The following is a 23167-nucleotide window of genomic DNA, read 5'->3' on the forward strand; positions in this document are numbered from 1 at the left end:
ATAAATGTCCTTTTTCTGTGTTGGTTTTTGTGTGTTTTCCCCCAGAGCTGTCTCTTGCGTTCAAAAGTTCCCTACACCTATAACGTCCCTCTGTTTTTTGTTACCAAAGGTTTCTGAAGATTGCCTCTGAGGTCCTCCCAAATTTAGGTTATAAAGGGGGGAAAATGTGTACATATCCTTTTATTTCCATATAGTTTGTTGTTGTTGTTGCTAGGTGTTTTTTTTTTTTTAATGAAGAAATAATTGGTTAGGTTCATAAAGTAACATTTGCATATCTTTCTACTTTTTCTATTTTCTCTTTTCAGAACTAATAATTTTGAGAAAAAAGGGCACAGCTGTTAGATGATTTTGGCACAGAGTTTATACTTTGATTTAAAGAGATCAAAAGAACGAGTATTTTCCCCACCATCCTCTTTGAAGACGAGCAGCACGAGAAGGGGGCAAGGGTGTCGCGCGTGCTTTCTCCTCACAGGTAGACTTGGCCCAACATCTGTACCTGCTCCCTCCCAGCTGCCCCTTCCTCTGCCAGACCCTTCCAGACCCTTCTCCCAGCCCCAAGCCCCGGGCTCTGTTCTTTTCATCCCCCTGCTTGCAGTCAGAAAGCAGATTCTGTCGGGTGGGTCTTCGGTGGGGGTTTTGTATTGGCAAATGATGCCCCCTGGTTTCTGAGGCTTCCCGGGTCCCTTTTTACAACTGTGCTCATGGGAAAGGGGGTGTCTCCTTGCGGCTGGGAATCCCGATGGCTCCACGAAGCCAACGGGCCTGGCTGCCGGTCTGGACAGCACACGCTCAGCTCACCTGCTGTTGCCTTTCGAGGTGTGCTCTCGTGCCCTGGGGACAGAAGCCTCTGTTCTGTGACTGGCCTCCTGGGTTTCACGCTCATGTACGGAATGAGCCTAGGACCATGGCATTTCCTGCACACGGTGAGGAGGGCACACCTGCTGCCTCGCGGGGGAAGCCTCCCCTGGCCTCATGCAGCACCTATAAAAGTTAGCATAACTCTTGGGGCGCCTGGGTGGCTCAGTCGGTTGAGCGTCTGACTTCGGCTCAGGTCATGATCTCTCGGTCCTTGAGTTCGAGCCCCGCGTCGGGCTCTGTGCTGACAGCTCAGAGCCTGGAGCCTGCTTCGTGGATCCTGTGTCTCCCTCTCTCTCTCTGCCTCCCCCCACTCCCCACCGCTCATCCTCTGTCTCTCTCCCTCTCTCTCTCAAAAATAAATAAAACAGGCGCACCTGGATGGCTCAGTCGGTTGAGCGTCCGACTTCGGCTCAGGTCATGATCTCACGGTCCTTGAGTTCGAGCCCTGCGTCGGGCTCTGTGCTGACAGCTCAGAGCCTGGAGCCTGCTTCTGATTCTTTGTCTCCCTCTCTCTCTGCCCCTCCCCACTCACGCAATCTCTCTCTGTCTCTCTCTCTCTCCCTCTCCCATAAATAAATATTCAAAAAAATTAAAATTTTAAAAAGTTAACTCTTGAAGATCAGTACATGTTCTTTTTTTTTTTTTTTTAATGTTTTTACTTATTTTGAAAGAGAGAGCCAGCAGGGGAGGGGCAGAGAGAAGAGGGGGAGAGAGAGAATCCCAAGCAGGCTCTGCACTGTCAACGCAGAGCCCCCCGTGGGGCTCAGTCCCACGAACCAGGCGATCGTGAACTGAGCCGAAATCAAGAGTTAGTCGCTTCACTGACTGAGCTACCCAGGCACCCCAAGTATTGGTGTCTCCTTACCAGGATCCAAGTAAGGTCCATATGTTGTCTCTCTTAATCTGTAGGTTTACACTTCACTTTTTCCTTGCAATGTATCTGTTGAAAAAGCTGGGTCATTTATTCTACACAATGCCCCCCAGTCTGAATTAGTGACTGCTTCCTTGTGGTATTGTTTACATTATGGTTGTTCCTCTGTCCCCTGCATTTTCTGTGCACCAGAGTTGACCAAGGGGCTTGATCTGATTCAGATCTGAACTTTTTTATTTTTTTTATTTTTTTTAATGTTTCTTTTGAGGGATTGAGACAGAGTGCAACCAGGGGAGGGGCAGAGAGAAAGGGAGACCCAGCATCGGAAGCAGGCTCCAGGCTCTGAGCTGTCAGCACAGGGCCCCACACGGGGCTCAAACGCACAAAACGTGAGATCATGACCCGAGCCGAAGTCGGACACTTACCCGACTGAGCCATCCAGACACCCCAGATCTGAACTTTTTTCATAAGAACACCCCGTCTGCAGTAGAACGTATCTTTCCAATCAGAGGCAACTGACCTGGTTGTCAACTTTTACATTTGGCATTGTGGAATGGTAGTATTCTAATTCTTCATTTATTTATTCACTAGATACTTCTATAAAGGGAATCTCTGTCTCGTCAGTGGTTTGCACAATTTGTATAAAAAAGGATGTATACTTGGGACACCTAAGTGGCTCAGTCGGTTGAGTTTCCAACTTTTTTTTTTTTTTTTTAGTTTTTTTTTTTAACGTTTATTTATTTTTGAGACAGAGAGAGACAGAGCATGAACAGGGGAGGGGCGGAGAGAGAGGGAGACCCAGAATCTGAAACAGGCTCCAGGCTCTGAGCTCTCAGCACAGAGCCTGACGTGGGGCTCGAACTCACGGACCGTGAGATCATGATCTGAGCCGAAGTCAGCCGCTTAACCGACTGAGCCACCCAGGCGCCCCGAGTTTCCAACTCTTGATTTCAGCACAAGTCGTGATCTCACAATTCGTGGGATCAAGTCCTGTGTCAGACTCTGTGCTGACAGCGTGGAGCCTGCTTGGGATTCTCTCCCCACTCCCCTCTTTCTGTCCCTCCTCAGCTCACAAGTGCTGTCTCTCTCTCAAAATAAATAAACAATTTTTTATTTATTTTTTTTTTATTTTTTATTTTTTTTTTTATTTTTGGGACAGAGAGAGACAGAGCATGAACGGGGGAGGGGCAGAGAGAGAGGGAGACACAGAATCGGAAACAGGCTCCAGGCTCTGAGCCATCAGCCCAGAGCCTGACGCGGGGCTCGAACTCACGGACCGCGAGATCGTGACCTGGCTGAAGTCGGACGCTTAACCGACTGCGCCACCCAGGCGCCCCAATAAACAATTTTTTAAAAAGGATGTATACTTGGGGTGCCTGGGTGGCTCAGGCAGTTGAGCATCTGACTTTGGCTCAGGTTATGATCTCACAGTTTGTGGGTTCGAGCCCCACGTCAGGCTCTGCGCTGACAGCTCGGAGCCCAGAGCCTGCTTCTGGTTTCTGTGTCTCCCTCTCTCTGCCCCTCCCCTCTCTCTCAAAAATACATAAACGTTAAAAAAATTTTTTTTAAGGATTTATACTTGATCTATCCCTTTGTTTACCAGGTTTGGGGACAATTAATTGGTTCCCTAGCATTCCCTAAAGGCAGCTAATGATTTTTTTCATTTGTCTTTAGTATCTCTTGACTTTCTAGATTTGAATATAGTGAATGAATCATGTGAGGTTTTGACAAATTCAAAAACTTTATTCTTTGCTGTCGTTGACCAGTCGAGCTGTAGAATTTTATTCCCTGATAAACACATACACCCCCTAGGACAGACACTGGGAGTTCCTCAGCTTTGTATCCCCGGGAGGCTCCTTGTAATTATCAGTACGTAGTAGATGCTTTAAAAACAAATGAGAACCACCACCGCCAACAAAAGCAATTTGTTAAATAAATTTGTATCACTTCGTTAACTACTCGTGCGGAAAGATGGCATGAACGTCTGGTCTTGTGTCTCTCCCTAGGTGGGCTTCCGTCCAATGCTGCCAGCTGCCTCCTACGAGAAGCCCACCTGGCCTTTCTCTTCTCTTCCTCCCAGTTGTCCTTGTTGCCCGTCTGGCAAATGATGATACTGCGTTCAAAATCCTAGTTTGCCTCTGCAAGTTGGCGTATGTAACGAAAACAGTGGAAAACTTAAAAATTGAAAGAAGTTAGAGAAAAAATGGGAGGAGAAGAGGTAGGGAGCAAAAAAGAAAAAAAAAAAAAAGGCAAATTCTCCTAAAAGAAGCAGCACAGAATGTATCTAAGAAGTAGAGACCTCCCCCCACCCCTCCTTGAATGATGCAATTTCCGGAACCCCGAAGGCTGTCTCTGCAGCCACAGAGAGAATGGGGTAACAATTTTGCTGTAAGTGAAGAGAAACCAGGTCCCCTCCCCATAAGCTGAGGGTGGTCCAGCTGCCTTAGGAGGTGTTTCGTGTTATAGATCCTGACTGGCACGGTTTGATCTGCACCAGACTCTTCTGAGACTCAAACATACTAACAATCGTCTGTATCAGCATTTAAAAACGCGGCTTGGAAAAACTTGAAATAGTTTTATTCTAAAGCTTAATGACTTCAAAAGTGATTTGTGATTTAGCAGATTGGGTCCTTTGGCTTTTTATGATCCTTATCACCGAGAATCTGGCACAGCCTTGGGATCTCACACTTAAGAGAGGGCAGCAGGCTCTAAACTTGGCCTTGGTGATTTCTCCTAGTTAGGCATTTTTACACGATTTTTATGTGGCCCTCTCCATCGCCAGCAGACAGCCTGTGTATAAATTAGGAATTACTTTTGGCTGCTAGTAAAGGCTCCGAAGTAACAGTCGCCATCCTTCCTGCACAGCCGTCCCCCAGGGCATGACCGCAGAGTTGCCTCATGGTCACAAAATGGCATCTCAAGTCCAACCATCATATTCTTATCCCAGGATGGAAGGAGGAGGACAGCAAAGAAGTGTCCCAGCTGACTCAGCTCCCATTTACAAGGGGTTTTCTGTAAAGCTCCACCTGGTAACTCCTACTTGGATACCATCGGCCAGTACTTCATCACCTGGCCCCCAGCAGAGACTCAGAAAGGAAGATGAGACGAAAGGCTATGGGATGGGCATCTGTAACTCGGAAGCACAGTGCCGCTGCCGTCTCGATTCATTCATTGCTCTCTCAGATAACACCAGTGCAGGGCTTCCAAAGGATCCGGCCCCCTGCTAGCGGCTGGGTGTTGTTGGTCTGGGGTTTCAGCTGGTCCCTTGCCTCTTTTTGGAGCGATTCATTGTGCAGCAACTTTTATGGAGGGTTTTGTAATAGGTATTTTTGGTAGCTCTGTCAGTGGAGTCAGACCAGCAGAGCCCGGAGGACCCACGAACCTTGCTGTGATTCAACGCTCTGGTTGTACCGATCAGTCTCTGCGATTCTTACCTGTGTATCCTCATTAATATGGCTGATAGAACTGCAGGGTGGGCAGAAACAGATATGCAGCCTGTTTCCGTGAGAGTCCAAGGCATGGAGCTGAAGGTTTTGTGGTTTCATGGGAAGCGAGACCTAAGTCACCTGAAGCCACCACCTCCCCAGGAAAGAGGCTCATGGTGGCGAGGGGCGAGGCGTGCAGGCTCCCCACCTCTGCCTCCGGAAGCGATCGCTTCAACAGGCAAATCATACTCATTTCGTATCTGTTTTCAAAGGATTACTGAGAACAAACTCCAGACTCCTCGGCCTGCCCCTCAAGGTCCTCTGCAGAATGCTTCCTGCCACCTCTCTGACCCACATTTCCTACCATTAACCTTACTCACTCCGTCTCCATAGGTTCTGGCTCCTTTTCTGTTCCCGAGCACTCAGCCTCTTTTGTGCCTCAGGGCCTTTGCCCTTGTCATGCCCTCTGCCCTAAAACCTTTCCTCCCTCTGCAGGTCTTCACTGGCTCCTAGCCATCCCTTGATTCTGTTCAAATGTCACCACTTCAAAAATCTTCAGTGATGACCTTATCTAAAAGGCACTTACTGGGGCGCCTGGGTGGCTCAGTTGGCTGAGTGTCTGACTCTTGGTTTCGGCTCAGGTCACGATCCCAGGGTCGTGGGATCCAGCCAGCCCCACGGCAGGCTCCACACTAAGTGTGGAGCCTGCTTGGGATTCTCTTTCCCTCTTCCTCTCACCCTTGCTCACTCTCTCTCTCAAAAAAATAATAGTTCTTAAAAAATTGAAAAGGCACTTACTTATACCCCATCCCGCCATGCCACCCAGTAAAATTGCTAGCATTGTTCTGTGTCGTTTTTTCATAGCACTAGCTTCCTGGGAAGTGGTGCTGATTATTTACTTGTTTATTTTCTGTCTCCTCGGGATTATGCCCCTGGAGGGCAGGGACCTCGTCCGTCTTATTCACCACTTTGACCCCCAGAGTTTCGAACAAACAGTTCCTGGCTCTTTAATGTTCAGTAACCACTTAGTCATTTATTATGAAGTCTCTTGAGAGTGTGAAACTTTGGTGTCCTTACTGCAGGCTGATAATGCCTCACTCTCCGAGTTGCCGTAGGCATTAGATGAAACCGTAAGTGTAAGCGCGGTTAGCACCGAATATGGATGTTTCAAGGTATACCCTGCCTCCAGTGTCCAGATTGGAGACGACCCTGATAGCCTGCAAGTTCCTTGGCTCCCTCGGCCTTAGGATGGGGATAGTATTACCTACCTCCCAGGGAGGTTGGAAGAAAGAAACGAGACAGTACACGAGGCTGCTTCGTGCAATACCTCGCACGCAGTTAAGCGCTCAGGAAAGCTCACCAACCGTGCGACTTTGGGAAAATCACTGACCTTCCATATAAATATAAGTTTCCTGAGAATAATCCCCTCCCCACGACGACGTAGGGAGGGTTACATGAGAACACCTATTAAGTCACACTACCACGCAGAGGGCAGACGCCGGAAGGACACCTCGCCTCACCGTTGGCCTCAGAAGCGTCTGGTAGAACTTTCCGTGATGATGGGTGCGTTCGGTATCTCCACCATCCAGTGTGGTGGCCGCTAAACCACATGCGTCTGCTGAGCGCCCGAAACGTGGCTGGTGTCACCGAAGAATTGAACTTTTGATTCTGTCTTATTATAATTAGCGTAAGTAGCCACATTTAAATTTGGCCATTTGAACGACTTAGACGGTAGCGAGCGGCCACCATATCGGACAGGGCAGAGAGAGGGCCGGGAGCCGACGCGGCTGCCTGGCCGGTACGCAGTTCGATCCTGCGTCTAAGCCGCTTCACAGACGGCTCCCCTCAAAGAGGCAACCCCGTGGACCTGGAAACCCCCAAGGGTCTTGCTGAAATTGTGTGTAATTTTGTTCCTTCCTCTTCCCGTCTCTCCCTGAGGCTCTCCCCGCTGAAGTCCTTATCTTGAGAGATAGGAAAACGTCTGCATGTACAGGAGATGAAGTCGGCTTTGAAGCGGAGGGACACTCGTTATTCTCCAGCTCCGTCGTTCAAACCCCCTCGGAGGCCTGCACCGTCCAGCGGTGGATGTCCGTGCGGGTACCCGCTGCTGCTGGCGAGTCAAGGCAGCCTGTCCTGACCGGACGCCTGGTCCCCAAACTGGATGCAGAGCAGGGAAAGGAGGGAGGGACAGACAGACCCTCACACAGAACCTAAAAACGAGGTCCCAGCTTTCCATCCCGACACTGCAGGTAACCACTCGTCTGTCACATGCCAGGGGCATCGGTGATGTCTGGAGCACAAGTGACAGTTACGGACAAGCACGCCAGAACCTCGGATGTTGATTGGTGGCACATCAAAGTGTCTAGTAACAATTCGGAAATAGTCTGATTAAAATGAGCGCGTAAAGGGGCGCCTGGGTGGCTCCGTTGGTGGAGCATGAAACTCTTGACCTCGGGGTCAAGCCCCACGTTGGGTGTAGAGATTACTTAAAAAATAAAATAAATTAGGGGCACCTGGGTGGCTTAGTCGGTTAAGCGTCCGACATGAGCTCAGGTCAAGATCTCACGTTTCGTGAGTTCGAGCCCCGCGTCGGGCCCTGTGCTGACAGCTCGGAGCCTGGAGCCTGCTTCGGATCCTGTGTCTCTCTCTCTCTCTGCCCCTCCCCCGCTCACGCTCTTTCTCTGTCTCTCAAAGATAAACAAACGTTAAAAAATTTTTTTTAAATGAGTGCATAAAAAAGCAATCATCATGTCTTGATGAGTTCAGAATGTTGTAAAACATCTGCTTTATGTTTCCGAAGAAGGGAGCGAGTATTAGGATTCCTAAGGAAAGGATGTACATTTTAAGAGTTTTAGTTTTCCGTATTGATTTGCATGAGTACTTTTCATCCTGTAATTAGAATTTTCGGGTTTGATTTCATTTTAGAAGTGTTAATTTGTCTTTAAATAATGGTGCTATAATTTTTGCCACATTGTGGGAATTCCGATATGAGTGGGAAAACCCTGGGCCCTTAATATCGGAAGTTTTCTTAAGGCACTGTAATTAGCTTTTTTTTAGTTCATAAATAATTCCTCTGAGATTTATCTCCATGGATGTATAATGAGCTTTATTAAGCCTTATTCAAATAGGTTCATATAGAGCCACATGAATATTTCTTATAAAACAGCGTTCATGGGGCGCCTGGGTGGCTCGGCTGGTTGAGCGTCTGACTCTGGCTCGGGTCATGATCCCATGGTCTGTGAGTTCGGGCTTCACGTCGGGCTCTGTGCTGACAGCTCAGAGCCTGGAACCTGTTTCAGGTTCTGCCTCTCCCTCTGTCTCTGCCCCTCCCCTGCTCATGCCCTCTCTCTCTCTCTCTCTCTCTCTCTCTCCCTCTCAAAATACATAAACATTTTTAAAAAACAGCATTCATACATTGGGTTTATGTCCCAATAGGTACAAATCTGTCCCTAAACTAGAAGCTGCTAAAAGCGAATAGTCAGGATAGGTCAGTGGGTCTTGACCGCAGTCTGGAAAGATTTGGGGTTTTCGCAACCGTAAGAGGGAGACACGTTTCTGTGGCATCGGTGGGCAGAGACTGGGGACATAGCAGTCATTCCACAGCACACAGGACAGCCACCGCCACCAAGAATTATTGGACTCAAAATGTCAATAATGCTGAAGTTGAAAAACCCTGAGTCAGATGTCAAGAGATACAGAAAAAGTGAGTTTGAATCTCAGGCTATGAAATGTGCCTGGAGTTGTTTCGTCTGAAGTTTCATCGTGCTGGGCCCGTCTTTTTTCTCTGATTGGAGCAGGGTCCTACTTTCTGCATCAGCGAATGTGAATTTTCTGTGTATACTTCCAGCATCTTGCTGGCAAAGAATGAATGGCATCTTGAGGGACAGGATCCCCAAATAAGAATTTTTCTGCTTTTAAAAATCCTTTCAGGGGCACCTGGGTGGCTCAGTCTGTTAAGCGTCCGACTTAGGGTCAGGTCACCATCTCGTGGTTTGTGGGTTCGGGCCCTGCGTCGGGCTCTGTGCTGACAGCTCGGAGCCTGGACCCTGCTTTAGATTCTATGTCTCCCTCTCTCTCTGCCCCTCCCCTGCTCATGCTCTGTCTCTCTCCGTCTCTCAAAAATAAAGAAATGTAAAAACGAAACAAAACTTCCTTTGAAACAGCCCTGTCGATGAGAAGGTAGGTCGTGAAATATTGCAGAGGCTTAGTGCGGAATATGCTGGTAGCTGTGGCGAATACAGATGGCTGCTTCCTTGGTCAGCTGGCGTTCAGAGCCGCAGGGACGTTTGACAATCCGGACAGCATATTAGGTGGGCTGCAAACAAAACTAAGGGTGCCTTTCCAGTTCTTGGGACGGTGTGTAACAGGCCTTAAACCGGTCCTCATTTTTCTCCTCCCGGTCGAGGTAACTATGTAATTACGTGTATAGGAATATAGACGTATGCGTCTGTGTATTTAACACATCCGTTTACATGTATAGGAGTAGAATCTCTGTAGCCAGAAGGCGAAATAATTTCTGGCTCTAAAGCAGTATTTCTCAATCTTTTTGTCATTACTCCCCGTATACCCGAGGAGACTAGATTTCTTATTTTCCTAATTTTATTTTATTTATTTTATTTTATTTATTTATTTATTTATTATTTTCCTAATCTTATTTTCTTTATTTCTTTATTTATTTTATTTATTTATTTATTTATTTATTTATTTCTTATTTTCCTAATCTTATTTTGTTTATTTATTTATTTTATTTATTTATTTATTTATTTTATTTATTTCTTATTTTCCTAATCTTATTCCCCCCCCCCCCCCACCCACCCAGGGAAGTTTTAGTATTATACCACATTCCGGTGTTCTGTTTATGTATGTGTTTCTGTGCTTTATATATATCCCTCCTCCCCCCGAGGCCAGTGTTCACCGCCTCGGGATGGTATCACCCCGGAGGAGAAGGCATGCATTATTACCGTAAGAGGACGTGGTGATCACAGGGAGTTCTCTGTAGGATATTGGATGGCTTTACAAAGAGCAAACGTGTTTTCTGTTTTCCGATAGCCTCTGGGAGGGATCGGGTAACGCACTGCTGTGGGCCGTGTACCTCCGTTATGAACAGCCCTGTTCCTTCGCCTGAGAAGCTCTTGTCTGATTGACCTGCTCGGGCCCATTGTAATCCAAAGGGAGTCATAGATAACAGTCAAATCAGGGAGATTTTTAACCTGTATTTAAGCCAGCTCACTGATTTTTTCAAAAATTTTATTTTGGGAGTGCCTGGGTGGCCCAGTCGGTTGAGCTTCTGCTCAGGTCATGATCTCATGGTTTGTGGGTTCGAGTCCCGCGTCGGGCTCTGTGCTGACAGCTCAGAGCCTGGAGCCTGCTTCGGATTCCGTGTCTTCCTCTCTCTCTGCCCTTCCCCCACTGGTGCATGCGCGCGCTGTCTCTCTCTCTCTCTCTTAAATGTTTGAGAGAGACAGAGCGCAAGCGGGGGAGGTGTAGAGAGAGAGAGGGAGACAGAGAATCTGAAGCAGGCTCCAGGCTCTGAGCTGCCAGCACAGAGCCCAACGTGGGGCTCAACCTCACGGACCACGAGATCATGACCCGAGCTGAACTCGGACGCCCAACCGTCTGAGCCACCCAGGCACCTCTAAAAAATCTTTTTAATACAAAAATAAGACTTTATTTTATAGAACACTTTCAGGTTCACAGCAAAATTGAAAGTACAGAGATTTCCCATATACCCCCTGGCCCCGCACATGGACAGTGACCCCCTCCTTATCCACATCCCCCACCAGAGGGTACATTTGTGACAATTGATGAACCCACTTTGACATGTCATTATCACCCAGAGACCACAGTTTACGTTAGAATCCACTCTTGGTGTTGTACCCCCTCTGGGTTCAGGCAAGAGTATAATGACACACATCCGTCATTATAGTATATCGCACGGAGTATTGTCACTGCCCAAATATCCTCTGTGTTCTGCCTGTTCACAGCCCCCCGCCCTCACCTAACCCCGGACAAGCACGGAGCTTTTTACTGCCTCCATAGTTTCGCCTTTTCCAGAAGGTTCATGTAGCTGGAATCACATAGTGGGTGGCCTCTTCAGACTGCCTTCTCTCCCTTAGCAATATGTATTTCAGGTTCCTCTGTGTCTCTTCGTGGCGTGATACAACTCGTGCCTTTTTAGCACTGAACAACATTCCGTTGTCTGGATGGACCGTAGTTCACGTATCCACTCACCCCTGAGGGACGTCTTGGTGCTCCCAAGTTTTGGCAGTGATGACTAAAGCTGGTGTAAAACTTCCACGTGCAGCTTTTCGTGTGGATGTACGCTTTCAGCCCCAGGGAACAGGATCTCTGGGTCAGACGGTGAGGGTACGTTTGGCTTGGTAGGAAGCCACCAGACCGTCTTCCAGAGTGGCTGCACCATTTTGCATTCCCGCCAGCAGTGAGTGAGCGTCTCTGTTGCTCTCCTCGTGAGCGTCTGGTATTGTCAGTGTTCTGGACTTTGGCCATTCTAATGGGAGTGTAGTGGCCTCGTTTCTTCAGTAATATTTTTATTAAGACAATTTACTTACCATAAAATTTACCCGTATAAAGTAGACAATGGAGTGGTTCCACTGTGTTCCCCAGAGATGTGCAAGCATCACTACTATGTAATTTTAGAACATCGCCTTCACCTTAAAAAAGCAACTTGGCCAAAATTAAAAAAAATTTTTTTTCAATGTTTATTTATTTTTGAGAGAGAGAGAGAGCATGAGTAGGGAAGGGGGGGCAGAGAGAGAGGGAGACACAGAATCTGAAGCAGGTTCCAGGCTCCGAGCTGTCCGCAGAGAGCCCGATACAGGGCTCGAACTCAAGAACCGAGATTGTGACCTGAGCCGAAGTCAGACACTCGACCGACTGAGCCACCCAGGCTCCCCATCGCTGGTCAAAATTTAAAACATCTGTGCTTCAAAGAACACCATGAGGGATGTGAAAAGATAATCCACGGGTGGGAGGAAATATTTGCAAATCATAACCTGTTCAGGGACTTGTACCAAGAGTATATAAAGAACTCTTACAACTCAATACTAAAAGACAACCCAACTGAAAAATGAGCAAAGGATCCGAATAGATATGTCCCTAGGGAGGATCTACAACTAATTTTTTTTTTTTTTCAACGTTTATTTATTTTTGGGACAGAGAGAGACAGAGCATGAACGGGGGAGGGGCAGAGAGAGAGGGAGACACAGAATCGGAAACAGGCTCCAGGCTCTGAGCCATCAGCCCAGAGCCTGACGCGGGGCTCGAACTCACGGACCGCGAGATCGTGACCTGGCTGAAGTCGGACGCTTAACCGACTGCGCCACCCAGGCGCCCCGGGAGGATCTACAACTAAATGGGCAATGAGCTGCTGAAAAGATGCTGAATGGCATTAGCCGTCAAGGAAATACGAATTAAAACCACAGTAAGAGACTACTTCATACCCAGTGGGATGGCTGTTACAAAAAAAAGACAACAAGTGTTGGGGACGTGGAGACATCGGAACCCTCGTACATCACTGGTGGGGATACAAAGTGGTGCGGCCACTTTGAAAAACCATTTGACGGCTTCTTAAAAAGTTAAGCAGAATTACTACACGGTAACCCAGCAATTCCACTCCTAGGAATGTACCCGGAAGAAATAGAAGTGAATACGTATGTCCACCGTCAAGTTATATGCAGGATTCCTTCTGGGGGTGATGGAGGCGTTCCGAAATTAGATCATGATGTTGGCACAACTGTGCACGTGCTAGAAATCACAGATTTTGCACTCTAAGTGGGTGAATTGTAGGATTCTGTCTCAATTTAAAGCTGTTTTTTTGGGGCACCTGGGTGGCTCGGTCGGTTGAGCGTCCGACTTCGGCTAAGGTCATGATCTCACGGTCCATGGGTTCAAGCCCCGTGTCATGCTCTGTGCTGACAGCTCAGAACCTGGAGCCTGCTTCGGATTCTGTGTCTCCCTCTCTCTCTGCCCCTCCCCTGCTCATGCTCTGTCTCTCTGTGTCTCAAAAATAAATAAAAACATTAACAAAAAAAATTGTAATTTAAAAAAAAAGCTATTTTTATTTTTATTTTTTTTTTCAACGTTTATTTATTTTTGGGACAGAGAGAGACAGAGCATGAACGGGGGAGGGGCAGAGAGAGAGGGAGACACAGAATCGGAAACAGGCTCCAGGCTCCGAGCCATCAGCCCAGAGCCCGACGTGGGGCTCGAACTCACGGACCGCGAGATCGTGACCTGGCTGAAGTCGGACGCCCAACCGACTGCGCCACCCAGGCGCCCCAAAAAAAAGCTATTTTTAAAAAGATCAGAATAGGGGTGGCTGGGTGGCTCCATCAGTTAAGCTTCTGACTCTTGATATCAGCTTGGGTCATGATGTCACGATTCATGGGATCGAGCCCCACATCAGGCTCTTTGCTGACATCACAGAACCTGCTTGGGATTCTCTCTCTCCCTCCCTCTCTCTCTGCCCCTTCCCCGCTCTCTCTCTCAAAATAAATAAATAAACTTTTAAAAATATATAAAATAAAATAAAAAGATGAGCACAAACAAAAAGAATAATATCTCCCCCCCCCCCCGCCACCCATTAAACATCCCTCCTCCCCACCTGCACAGCCCCTGGTAACGTCAGGAGATTGGCCTCATCTTGATATTTCATGTAAATGGAATCCTGCAACCTGTGACGTTTTGTCCTTGGTTTGTTCCACTTAGCATCTTTCCCTGCGTGCTGTAGCACACGGCAGCACCTTGTTCCTTTCCATGGCCTAATAATACTCCATCGTGGACCCATTCATCAGTTGACGGACATGGGGGTTGTTTCTGCTTTTGGGCCACTATTAGTATTATGCTGCTGTGAACATTCGGGCACCAGGTTTTATGTGGGCCTGTCTTTTCATTTCTCTTGGGCATGTGCCTAGGGGTGGGACTGCTGGGTCATATGGGAACCCCGTGTTTAACTTCTGGAAGAACCGTCAGACTGCCTTCCAAAGTGGCTGTACCGTTTCTACAATCCCGGCAGCAACTGATTTTTAAGTGAAGACTAGTTACACACTCCTTACGCTGAGTTTCCCGAGTCCTGGGATGGAGTCTACCCTTCCCTGTCCCCATACGGCACCGCGTAGCCCCTCAATTGGAAGATGGAGGAACCCCCAAACGCACACACGCACTCCCCAGGTTCAGGGCTCTCTGGAATCGTGCGGATTCCACCCAGCGGCTATTCCCCGGAGCCTCCGTGTCGGGACTCCCGTGAGAGCTTCCTCTCTTTAGTAATACGTTATATTCTTCAGGCCTCTATCCCCTTTTGAGGAATTCATCTTAGAAATATATGGGAAGCTTGTTCTTAATACTAGAACTTAGCTGACAAGAACCTCCCTGTCTTCTCTTTCAGCCGTGTGTCTGCACACCGTGCACCCCCACCGTGCTCCCCACTGCACACCGGGCACCCCCCCACACACACGCAGCACTTGAACGTGCAGCTGGGCGTGTGCACAGGGCTGTGAGCCACACAGCCCAGAGGGTGGAGTCAGGGAGTCGTCCTCAGTGTGGTTGGCCACATCGTGTCCACCATCTGGGTGGACTTTTAGCCTCTACCACACGTTGGGGGGTAACCACGTCCACATTTGGATAATTCTCCATTCAGATCACACTCTTTCAGATCATCCAGGGCGGCCCCTGTGTCACCGTCCGGGGCGACTGCTTTGGTCAACATAGAGACTGGCGAAAACAGGACTGCTCACCCCTCCCGTGCTCTTAGTAACAAACACGGTGTCCCCTCCCAGCCCGCGCTCTCCTCTTACGGAACTGGTTCCCGGCCCATTGTCGCATGCAGAGCAGCTGGTGACGTGTTCCCCGCCTCCCGGGCCGCTGCTCGTCTTCCCGGGGCACCTCGGACCCGCCTGGGTCTGGGACACGGCAGACACACGCTGCTCGGCGAATGTCACTGAATGGAGGACCGACCGCGTGGTGTTCGGCAAAGCCCTGCGTGTGTCCCTCACGCTCCCCGTGGGCCTGTGTTCTCTCCCGCAGGCTATCGGCTGCACTCTCGACTGTAGCTGCCAGAGTTTCAAGCCGGGGAAGATCAACCACCGCCAGTGTGAGCAGTGCAGACACGGATGGGTGGCCCACGGTAAATATGTGTCCTCTTCCCATGGCCTGTCGTGCCCCCCTCGGAATAACCTAGAGTGGTTTGGGAACGGCTAACATTAAATCCCTTCCCAGACGGCGAACCCTTGTGTGTGGCCCTGACCTCTGGCTAACAGGCCAAGAGCTTTGCATACGATCCCTTTGAACCTGAACGACCCTGTGTGAGGGGTGTGCTGGGTCATTCTGCAGCAACAGCAGCTCATGCAACGGCCTCCAGGGTTGCCAGATACAACCCAGAATGCTCAGTTCAATGTGAATTTCAGAGACACACCAACTTAAGCTTAACTGTGTCCCCGTGAATATTTTTAGTATAAACGTATCCCACTCAGCTGTTTACGTGAAATCCACGTTCGTGTGTAACTGGGCGTCCTGTATTTCGGTTTGCCAAACCCCAGAACCCCACACCAGCCCTGTGCAGCTGCTGAGTACTTGCAACGTGACTGGTGTGGCTGAAGGACTCCATTTCCAGTTTGATTGAATTTAATGAATGAAATAGTTGAATAAAGTAAAAATAATTCAGTAAAGTTAAACACGTAATAAATTTAAGCAGCCGTGCGTGCCTGATGACTGTCACATTGGACAGCATAGATTTCGGTGGCTTAAATCGGCAGAGCCTGATGACTTGGACGACAAGGCAGAGCCTGATGACAGACGAGGGCACGAACCAGATCCGTCAGATCTTCACCGGCAGACCCTGTTCTTCCTGATTTTTCTATCTTTTGATGATGCACCTGCTGCATTTGTCTTCACTCCTTGTCCTTGCATCTGTCCTACGTGGGGCTATTTCTTACTCCTTAGGGATGCCACAGGGGAGAAAAAAGAATCTCAAGCCGGGCTGTTTTATTTTAGAAGCTCTTGTGAATAATTTAGAGCCTGATAGCTCTTAAGATGGTTAATCAAAGGTGCCTACGTGGCTCAGTCGGTTAAGTGTCCAGCTCTTAATTTCGGCTCAGGTCATTATCTCATAGTTTGTGAGTTTGAGCCCCACGTCGGGCTCCGTGCTAACAGCACAGAGCCTGCTTGGGATTCTCTCCCTCCCTCTTTCTCTCTGCCCCTCCCCTGCTCACGCACTCTCTCTCTCCCTCAAAATAACTTAAAAAAAAAAAAATATTGTTAACATTTGCATATTACTGTTTTTTTCTGTTGGAACACATACCTGAGAGCTCACACTAGCCTACCACCTTCTCCGTGTTTCTCTTAGAAGTAGGATCTTTACAAATGGACTTTCTTTTCTTCAATTTGATTTTTCAGCTCTAAGCAAGCTGAGGATCCCTCCCGTGTATCCCACAAGCCAGGTGGAGATTGTCCAGTCCAATGTGGTGTTTGACATCAGCAGCCTCATGCTGTACGGGACCCAGGCCATCCCTGTTCGCCTGAAAATCCTACTGGACCGGCTCTTCAGTGTGTTGAAGCAAGATGAGGTTCTCCAGATTCTCCATGCCCTGGACTGGACCCTTCAGGATTATATCCGTGGATATGTGCTACAGGTATGGTGAGCGTGGCCATGGTTCTCCTGGAACGTCGTCTCGAATCCATATTCCAGTAAATGATGGAACCCGGTCGCCTGTAGTGCTCCAGTCATTGGTGGGCATCATTCCCTTAAATATTTTTTCCTGGGGTGCCTGGGTGGCTCAGTTGGTTAAGCATCTGACATCTGACTCTTGGTTTCAGCTCAGGTCACGATCTCATGGTTTCGGGAGTTCGAGCCCATGCTGGGCTCTGCACTGACAGTGTGGAGTCTGCTCGGGATTCTCTGTTCTCTTCCTCTGTCTCTGCCCCTCCCCCGCTCATGCTGTCTCTGTCTCTCCCAAAATAAAAAATAATAATAATAAACTTAAAAAAATCTTTTTAAAAATAGCCCCCACCTTGCCTGGGTGGCGCAGTCGGTTAAGCGTCCGACTTCAGCCAGGTCACGATCTCGCGGTCCGTGAGTTCGAGCCCCGCGTCGGGCTCTGGGCTGATGGCTCAGAGCCTGGAGCCTGTTTCCGATTCTGTGTCTCCCTCTCTCTCTGCCCCTCCCCCGTTCATGCTCTGTCTCTCTCTGTCCCAAAAATAAATAAAAACGTTGAAAAAAAAAAAAAATAGCCCCCACCTCGTGTTCTGGGGAAAACACAGTGCTTTCCCCCAGATACCCGTGAAACTTCCGGACGTGGGAGCAATTACATGTTCTCTGACTCAGATTCCACCGAGCCGGCCCTCCTGCAGTGAAGCCTTTGCCCCACGTTACTGTCCCCAAGCCACCTACTGGCACAAGGCCCTGCCTGTGCCAGGTTTTACTGAGGGTGTGGGTGGGGGAGAACGGGAGTTCCAGAACCACACGGCGGACAGTTACGGCTTCATGCTGCCCCACTTCTGGTCTTCCTTCCCGGGCTCCACCCTCCTGGGATGTGTCTGCCTTCCGGCTCCCGCTCGTTCTCTCGCTCCTGGACTCCCTTCCGGCCCCCGCACGTGTTCTCATCTCTCCGCCGTGCCGTGCCCTCCTCCCCTTCTCCCTTTCCGTTATTTTGCAGAGTAGTCTTACCTCCTCCTCGACCAGGTCGTGGAGGTAGGCCTCACGTGTCATATCTGCAAGCAAAGGACATCTTTCCTGGTACGAATGGTAGCATTTCTCTGACATCTGACACAGCTGCAGCTTTTTTCTTGCTTTGACATTTTCTTGCTTTGACATCCACACTAGGAAATGTCACAATTTCCCTGAAACGGACATTTGCTTCAGTCTCCTCCAGGTAGGCCGTGTCATTAACACGAACACTTACAACCATTTATCGACCTGGAACTTCTTCCGGTAAAATCTCACAAGGCAGGTCAATTATCCCCATTTTCCAGCTGAAAAGCCAGAGGCTCCAAGTGCCTCTGAATCGTGGCCAAAGCCACTCAGGTCATACGTGGCCAACCCAGGATTTGAACCCGTTTCTTTCTAACCCCAACGCCCACAATATTCCTCTGAAGGCATATTTGCTCACCTTGGATGCAGGACCCCCAGTAGGCTCAAAGCAACCTTTTATGTAGAGTAGCATTATGATCTTACATTATGACATAGATCAATATTTAATGATCCTAATAATCTTGCTTTCTAGTGTTAGGATTAAAAATATGGAATCAATTACCTTGAACCTCTAGTACATCAAAAATTTATGATGTTACATCCCTCATCATCTTCAGAACTCTTACATGCATTGTGAAAGATCTCAGTAGGCCATCAAATACATGTTCTGTGATAAAATATTTATTGTAGTTTTGGGAAAAGTTAGGCCTTGCTAGAGTTTGAAAGATCTCCAACACTCCAGTGTAATTAAATCTCTGCTTTGCAAACACGGCCAGCGGATCAATACAGGTTCATTTGCTTTCTGATGTGAGTTGCTTGGGAAGATTATTAAACTCTCAGCAAAATAAATACTTGAGCTGTGCTAGGCCTGATTGCTCTGTCTATACTTTTTAGATAAAGAAGTTACTGTTGTTCAAATGATACATATTTTAATTTTGGGCGGGGGGGGGGGGGGGGCGGAATTATTATGCCTAATGCCAGACAACCAATTGGTTTGAAGTAAGATGGAAAATAATCACTTAATTTCCCTTAGGCTTGAGTAATATAATTTTATTTCTCTCTTCTGGACCACCACTTGTAATTGGTGCAGGTTATTTTCTGCACAGAGTCTCTGGCCTAGGAGAGTAGTGTGAGTGGGGGGGGGGGGGGGGGGCGGACTCCGCGAGCCCCGTGCTCGTCCGGGGGGGCGTTTCGTTTTCATTTTCCAGTATGCGCCAGGGCGCCCTGCGGTGCTCGTGGGGGCCCTGACCGCGTGACTCCTTCTAGAGAAGAAGGCGAGGAGCAGTAAAATTAATTGCGCTTTTTAATTCCGGCTTAGGATGCGTCGGGAAAGGTGCTGGACCACTGGAGCATCATGACCAGCGAGGAGGAGGTAGCCACCTTGCAGCAGTTCCTTCGTTTTGGGGAGACCAAGTCCATCGTGGAGCTCATGGCAATTCAGGAAAAAGAAGAGCGGTCCGTCATCATCCCGCCGTCCACGGCGAACGTGGACATCAGGGCCTTCATCGAGAGCTGCAGCCACAGGGGTGCCGGCGTCCCCGCTCCTGTGGACAAGGGGAACCCCAGCAACCTGCACCCCTTTGAGAACCTCATCAACAACATGACCTTCATGCTGCCTTTCCAGTTCTTCAACCCTGTGCCTCCCACACTCGTAGGGTCCCTGCCCGAGCAGTTCGTGCTGGAGCAGGGTCAGGACCAAAGTCAGGACCCCAAGCAGGACATCCACGGACCCTTCCCCGGCAGTGGCTTCGTGACCTCCAGCTCCACACCATTTCAGGTGGAAAGAGAGCAGTGTCTAAACTGCCCGGATCCGGTGACGAAAAAGGAAGACAACGCCCATCTGAGCGACTCCAGCCCGTACAACATCGTCACGAAGCTCGAAAGGACACAGCTGTCCCCCGAGGCCAAAGCGAAGCCCGAGAGGACCAGCCTGGGCGCGAAGAAGGGCCGGGTGTTCTGCACGGCCTGTGAGAAGACCTTCTACGACAAGGGCACGCTCAAGATCCACTACAACGCCGTCCACCTGAAGATCAAGCACAAGTGCACCATCGAGGGCTGTAACATGGTCTTCAGCTCCCTCAGGAGCCGGAACCGCCACAGCGCCAACCCCAACCCCCGGCTGCACATGCCCATGAACAGGAACAACAGGGACAAAGACCTGCGCAGCAGCCTGAACCTGGCCGCCTCGGACGGCTACGAACGCCCGGCCTTCACGGTGAGCTCTGCCGACTACAGGCCCCTGGCCAGCTTCGGTGCGGGGGAGGCTTCCGGGGGCCAGCCGGCCTTCCCCAGCCTCGGGCAAAACGGGGTGCTTTTCCCCAACCTAAAGACGGTCCAGCCGGTCCTGCCTTTCTACCGCAGCCCGGCCACTCCGGCCGAGCTGGCGAACACGCCCGGAGTGCTGCCTTCTCTGCCTCTCCTGTCCTCTTCCATCCCGGAACAGCTGGTGTCGAACGAGGGGCCGCTTGACGCCCTTCCCAAGAAGAAATCCCGGAAGTCCAGTATGCCCATCAAAATCGAGAAGGAGACCGTGGGAATCGCCAACGAGAAGAGGCAGGCGCTCAGCTCGGATGAAGACGTGCCCCCGCGGGTGGCCCGCGGGGACGAGCCGGAGGCCTGCAGTCCTCAGTCGGACAGAGCCCCCGGGGACCAGGACACGCGGTCAGGAGGAGAGAGGGGCTGCCGCGGAGACTCGGGGATGAAGGCCGGCGGAGCCGTCAGCAGAAGCCCCGAGCAGGCCCCGCAGCGCGTGGAGAGCGAGGCTAAGCAGGAGCCCGTGGTGCCGAGGGGGCCGGACGACGGCGGCCGTGAGCTTCACCTCACACCCGGGACGGAGCCCTGCGTGCCCTTCCCGGACTACATCAGACTGCAGCAGCACCTGCTGGCCGGCGGGCTCTTGGGCGCTCTGTCCAGCAGAGGGATGGCTTTTCCTTGTTTCGAAGGGTCTAAAGAGCCAGACGTCGCGGGTCAGCGTGCACTCGGCCGGCAGAAGGAAGAAAACCGCTTCCAGTGCGACGTCTGCAAGAAGACCTTTAAGAACGCCTGCGGCGTGAAAATGCACCACAAGAACATGCACGCCAGGGAAACCCACGTGTGCACAGTGGAGGGTTGTAACGCCGCCTTCCCCTCGCGCAGGAGCAGAGACAGGTAAGACACCCGTCGGTAATCGTGTCTCCCAAGGCACCGATTCTTAAACTCTACAATGCGTCTGAGTCACCTAGAGGGTTGTGAAAACGCATACTTCTGAGCCCTGCCTGTTGAATTTCTGCTTCAGCAGGTCAGGAGACGGTGGGGGGGGGGGGGGGGGAGGAGGCCCGAGAGTTTGCATTTCTGAGTTCCCGGGGGATTACCGCTTCTGCTGTTCCAGGGACCACGGTTTGAGAAACACTGTTCTAGGGATCCGCATTCCCGAATTCTCAGTTCCAAATCTAAACGCCCTTGGCCACAAAACTGATCTGAAATGACATGAGCCTGTTGCTAATCTTATTTTTTTTTTAATCTCCCTACGCGTGGATTTTCTTATTCCATATTCCATGCAGAAATACTAATGGATTCATTATGGGGACATGAACAAAATACTACAGCGTATGCAATGATTCTGCCTTTCTAAAGTCTAAGCAACTCTGAATTCAGAAACACATCTGGCCCAAAGGGTTGGGGGTAAGGAATCGTGAGCTGGTCTCACATGAGGCAGTGGTGGGGAGGGGCGTTACAATCCTCAGTGTAACTTCCCCCAAACTTGTCTGCTTTTCATTTTATGATAGGAAGCCCACCGGATGAAATATTTTCTTTTATGTCTATTTAACCAGCTACGTTCAAAAAAAAGAATAGCTGCTTGATTGAAGGTTTTTAAATTATTTTTTTCAGTTTATTTATTTTGAGAGAGGGAGGGCACGCAGCGGTGGGGAAGGGGCAGACAGAGAGGGAGAGAGAGAACCCCAAGCGACACGGGGCTCGATCGAAGCCGTGAACCGTGAGATCATGACCTGAGCCGAAATCAAGAGTCTGACGCTTCACCGACTGAGCCACCAGGCACCTGAAGATTTTTTAATCATTAAGATATCAAAGAACAAAGACACTTAGCAGGTTCCTTCGGGGTTTGTGATGTTGGTTGAAAAGCGAGAGTCACTGGGTACTGGGTGTTGTGAGGCACAACACAGCGTCAACCTGTTTGCAAAGCGCCCAGGTACAGAGCGCCTCTCATCACTCCGGGACACAGCACGGGCACTGCTGCCTTGTGTGTGCTTTTCTTCGGGAACTTGAGTCCCATAACCCCCCCTCGGGCCACCTTCCTCCCCAGCCTGTGAAGGGAAGCTTGTGCGTAACCAGGAGGTGACCCCAGGAGGCTTTAAGGAAAAGACTAGCTCTCTGATGAAATGCCATATGGTAAATGCTAGAGGGTTCGCAGAACATAAACCGTGTTGCATTTGCTCAGACAAGCCTGTCTTGAAGCAATTCAGCATCCCCGCTAGCTACCTTCGTCCAAAGCGTAACACCTGATTTCCTGAAGAGGGGGAGGGTACAGGTGCTGCCCACACGTTCCTGGAGCGGGCTCATAAGAACATACTCGCCTGGAGCGAGGGGAAGAGAGCAAGGGACGTAGGAGTTAAAATTCCTGTTTTCTCTCGCTGGCGTGTTGAACCAAACCACCAGGATCCCCTGATTGGAGAACGTGCCCTTTTCCTTCATCCTCCAACAGGAGGCTTTGTTCATGACAAGGCTGTTCTGTTGAAGAAGAGATAGCTCCATCAGGCAGATTACCCTGGATATTTATGACAGCGTTCTGGCCCACAGCGCCCACCAGATTAGGAGGCCCCCTCCCCCACCACGGGAACGCATCTTGAATTCTAAATTTCAACTCCTGATTTTAGTGGTCTAGAACTAGGAAGGCATTTTGCCTAGAATCTGATTAAAATGCACATTTTCTCTTATGTTTTTAATGTTTATTTATTTATTTTGAGAGACTGAGAAAGCGAGCAGAGGGGAGGGTCAGACAGAGAGGGGGAGAGAGAGAGAGAGAGAGAGAGAGAGAGAGAGAGAGACCCAAGCGGGCTCCACACTGTCAGTGCAGAGACTGATGCGGGCTCGATCTCACACACCGTGGGATCATGACCCGAGCCCAAATCAAGAGCTGGACATTTAACTGACTGAGCCACTCAGGAGCCCCCGAAGTGGCACCATTTTAAAAGGAGCTTTGTGGGCAGGCCTGGGGCCACCCCCTCTTCTGGGGGTCAGAGATGAGAACTCTGTTGTCGGGATAATTTTCTTCCCTTCTTAGAGCCACTGCCAGCAGCAGTCACTAGGGTCCCT

General features: G+C 49.7%; 1 protein-coding gene across 4 annotated transcripts in view; it reads left to right on the forward strand.

The window, feature by feature from the left end:
- BNC1 (basonuclin 1) overlaps positions 1 to 23167 on the forward strand; it is a 55263-nt gene that overhangs the window by 26705 nt on the left and 5391 nt on the right. For all 4 annotated transcript variants that reach the window (XM_045448582.1, XM_045448583.1, XM_045448585.1 and 1 more), the window contains 3 exons: positions 15196 to 15295; positions 16564 to 16799; positions 19176 to 21004. In XM_045448582.1, coding sequence (XP_045304538.1) covers positions 15196 to 15295; positions 16564 to 16799; positions 19176 to 21004 — 2165 coding nt within the window. The remainder of the gene's footprint in view (positions 1 to 15195; positions 15296 to 16563; positions 16800 to 19175; positions 21005 to 23167) is intronic.

Source organism: Leopardus geoffroyi, chromosome B3 (genome assembly GCF_018350155.1).
Source record: "Leopardus geoffroyi isolate Oge1 chromosome B3, O.geoffroyi_Oge1_pat1.0, whole genome shotgun sequence".
In the NCBI taxonomy this organism is placed as follows: domain Eukaryota; kingdom Metazoa; phylum Chordata; class Mammalia; order Carnivora; family Felidae; genus Leopardus; species Leopardus geoffroyi.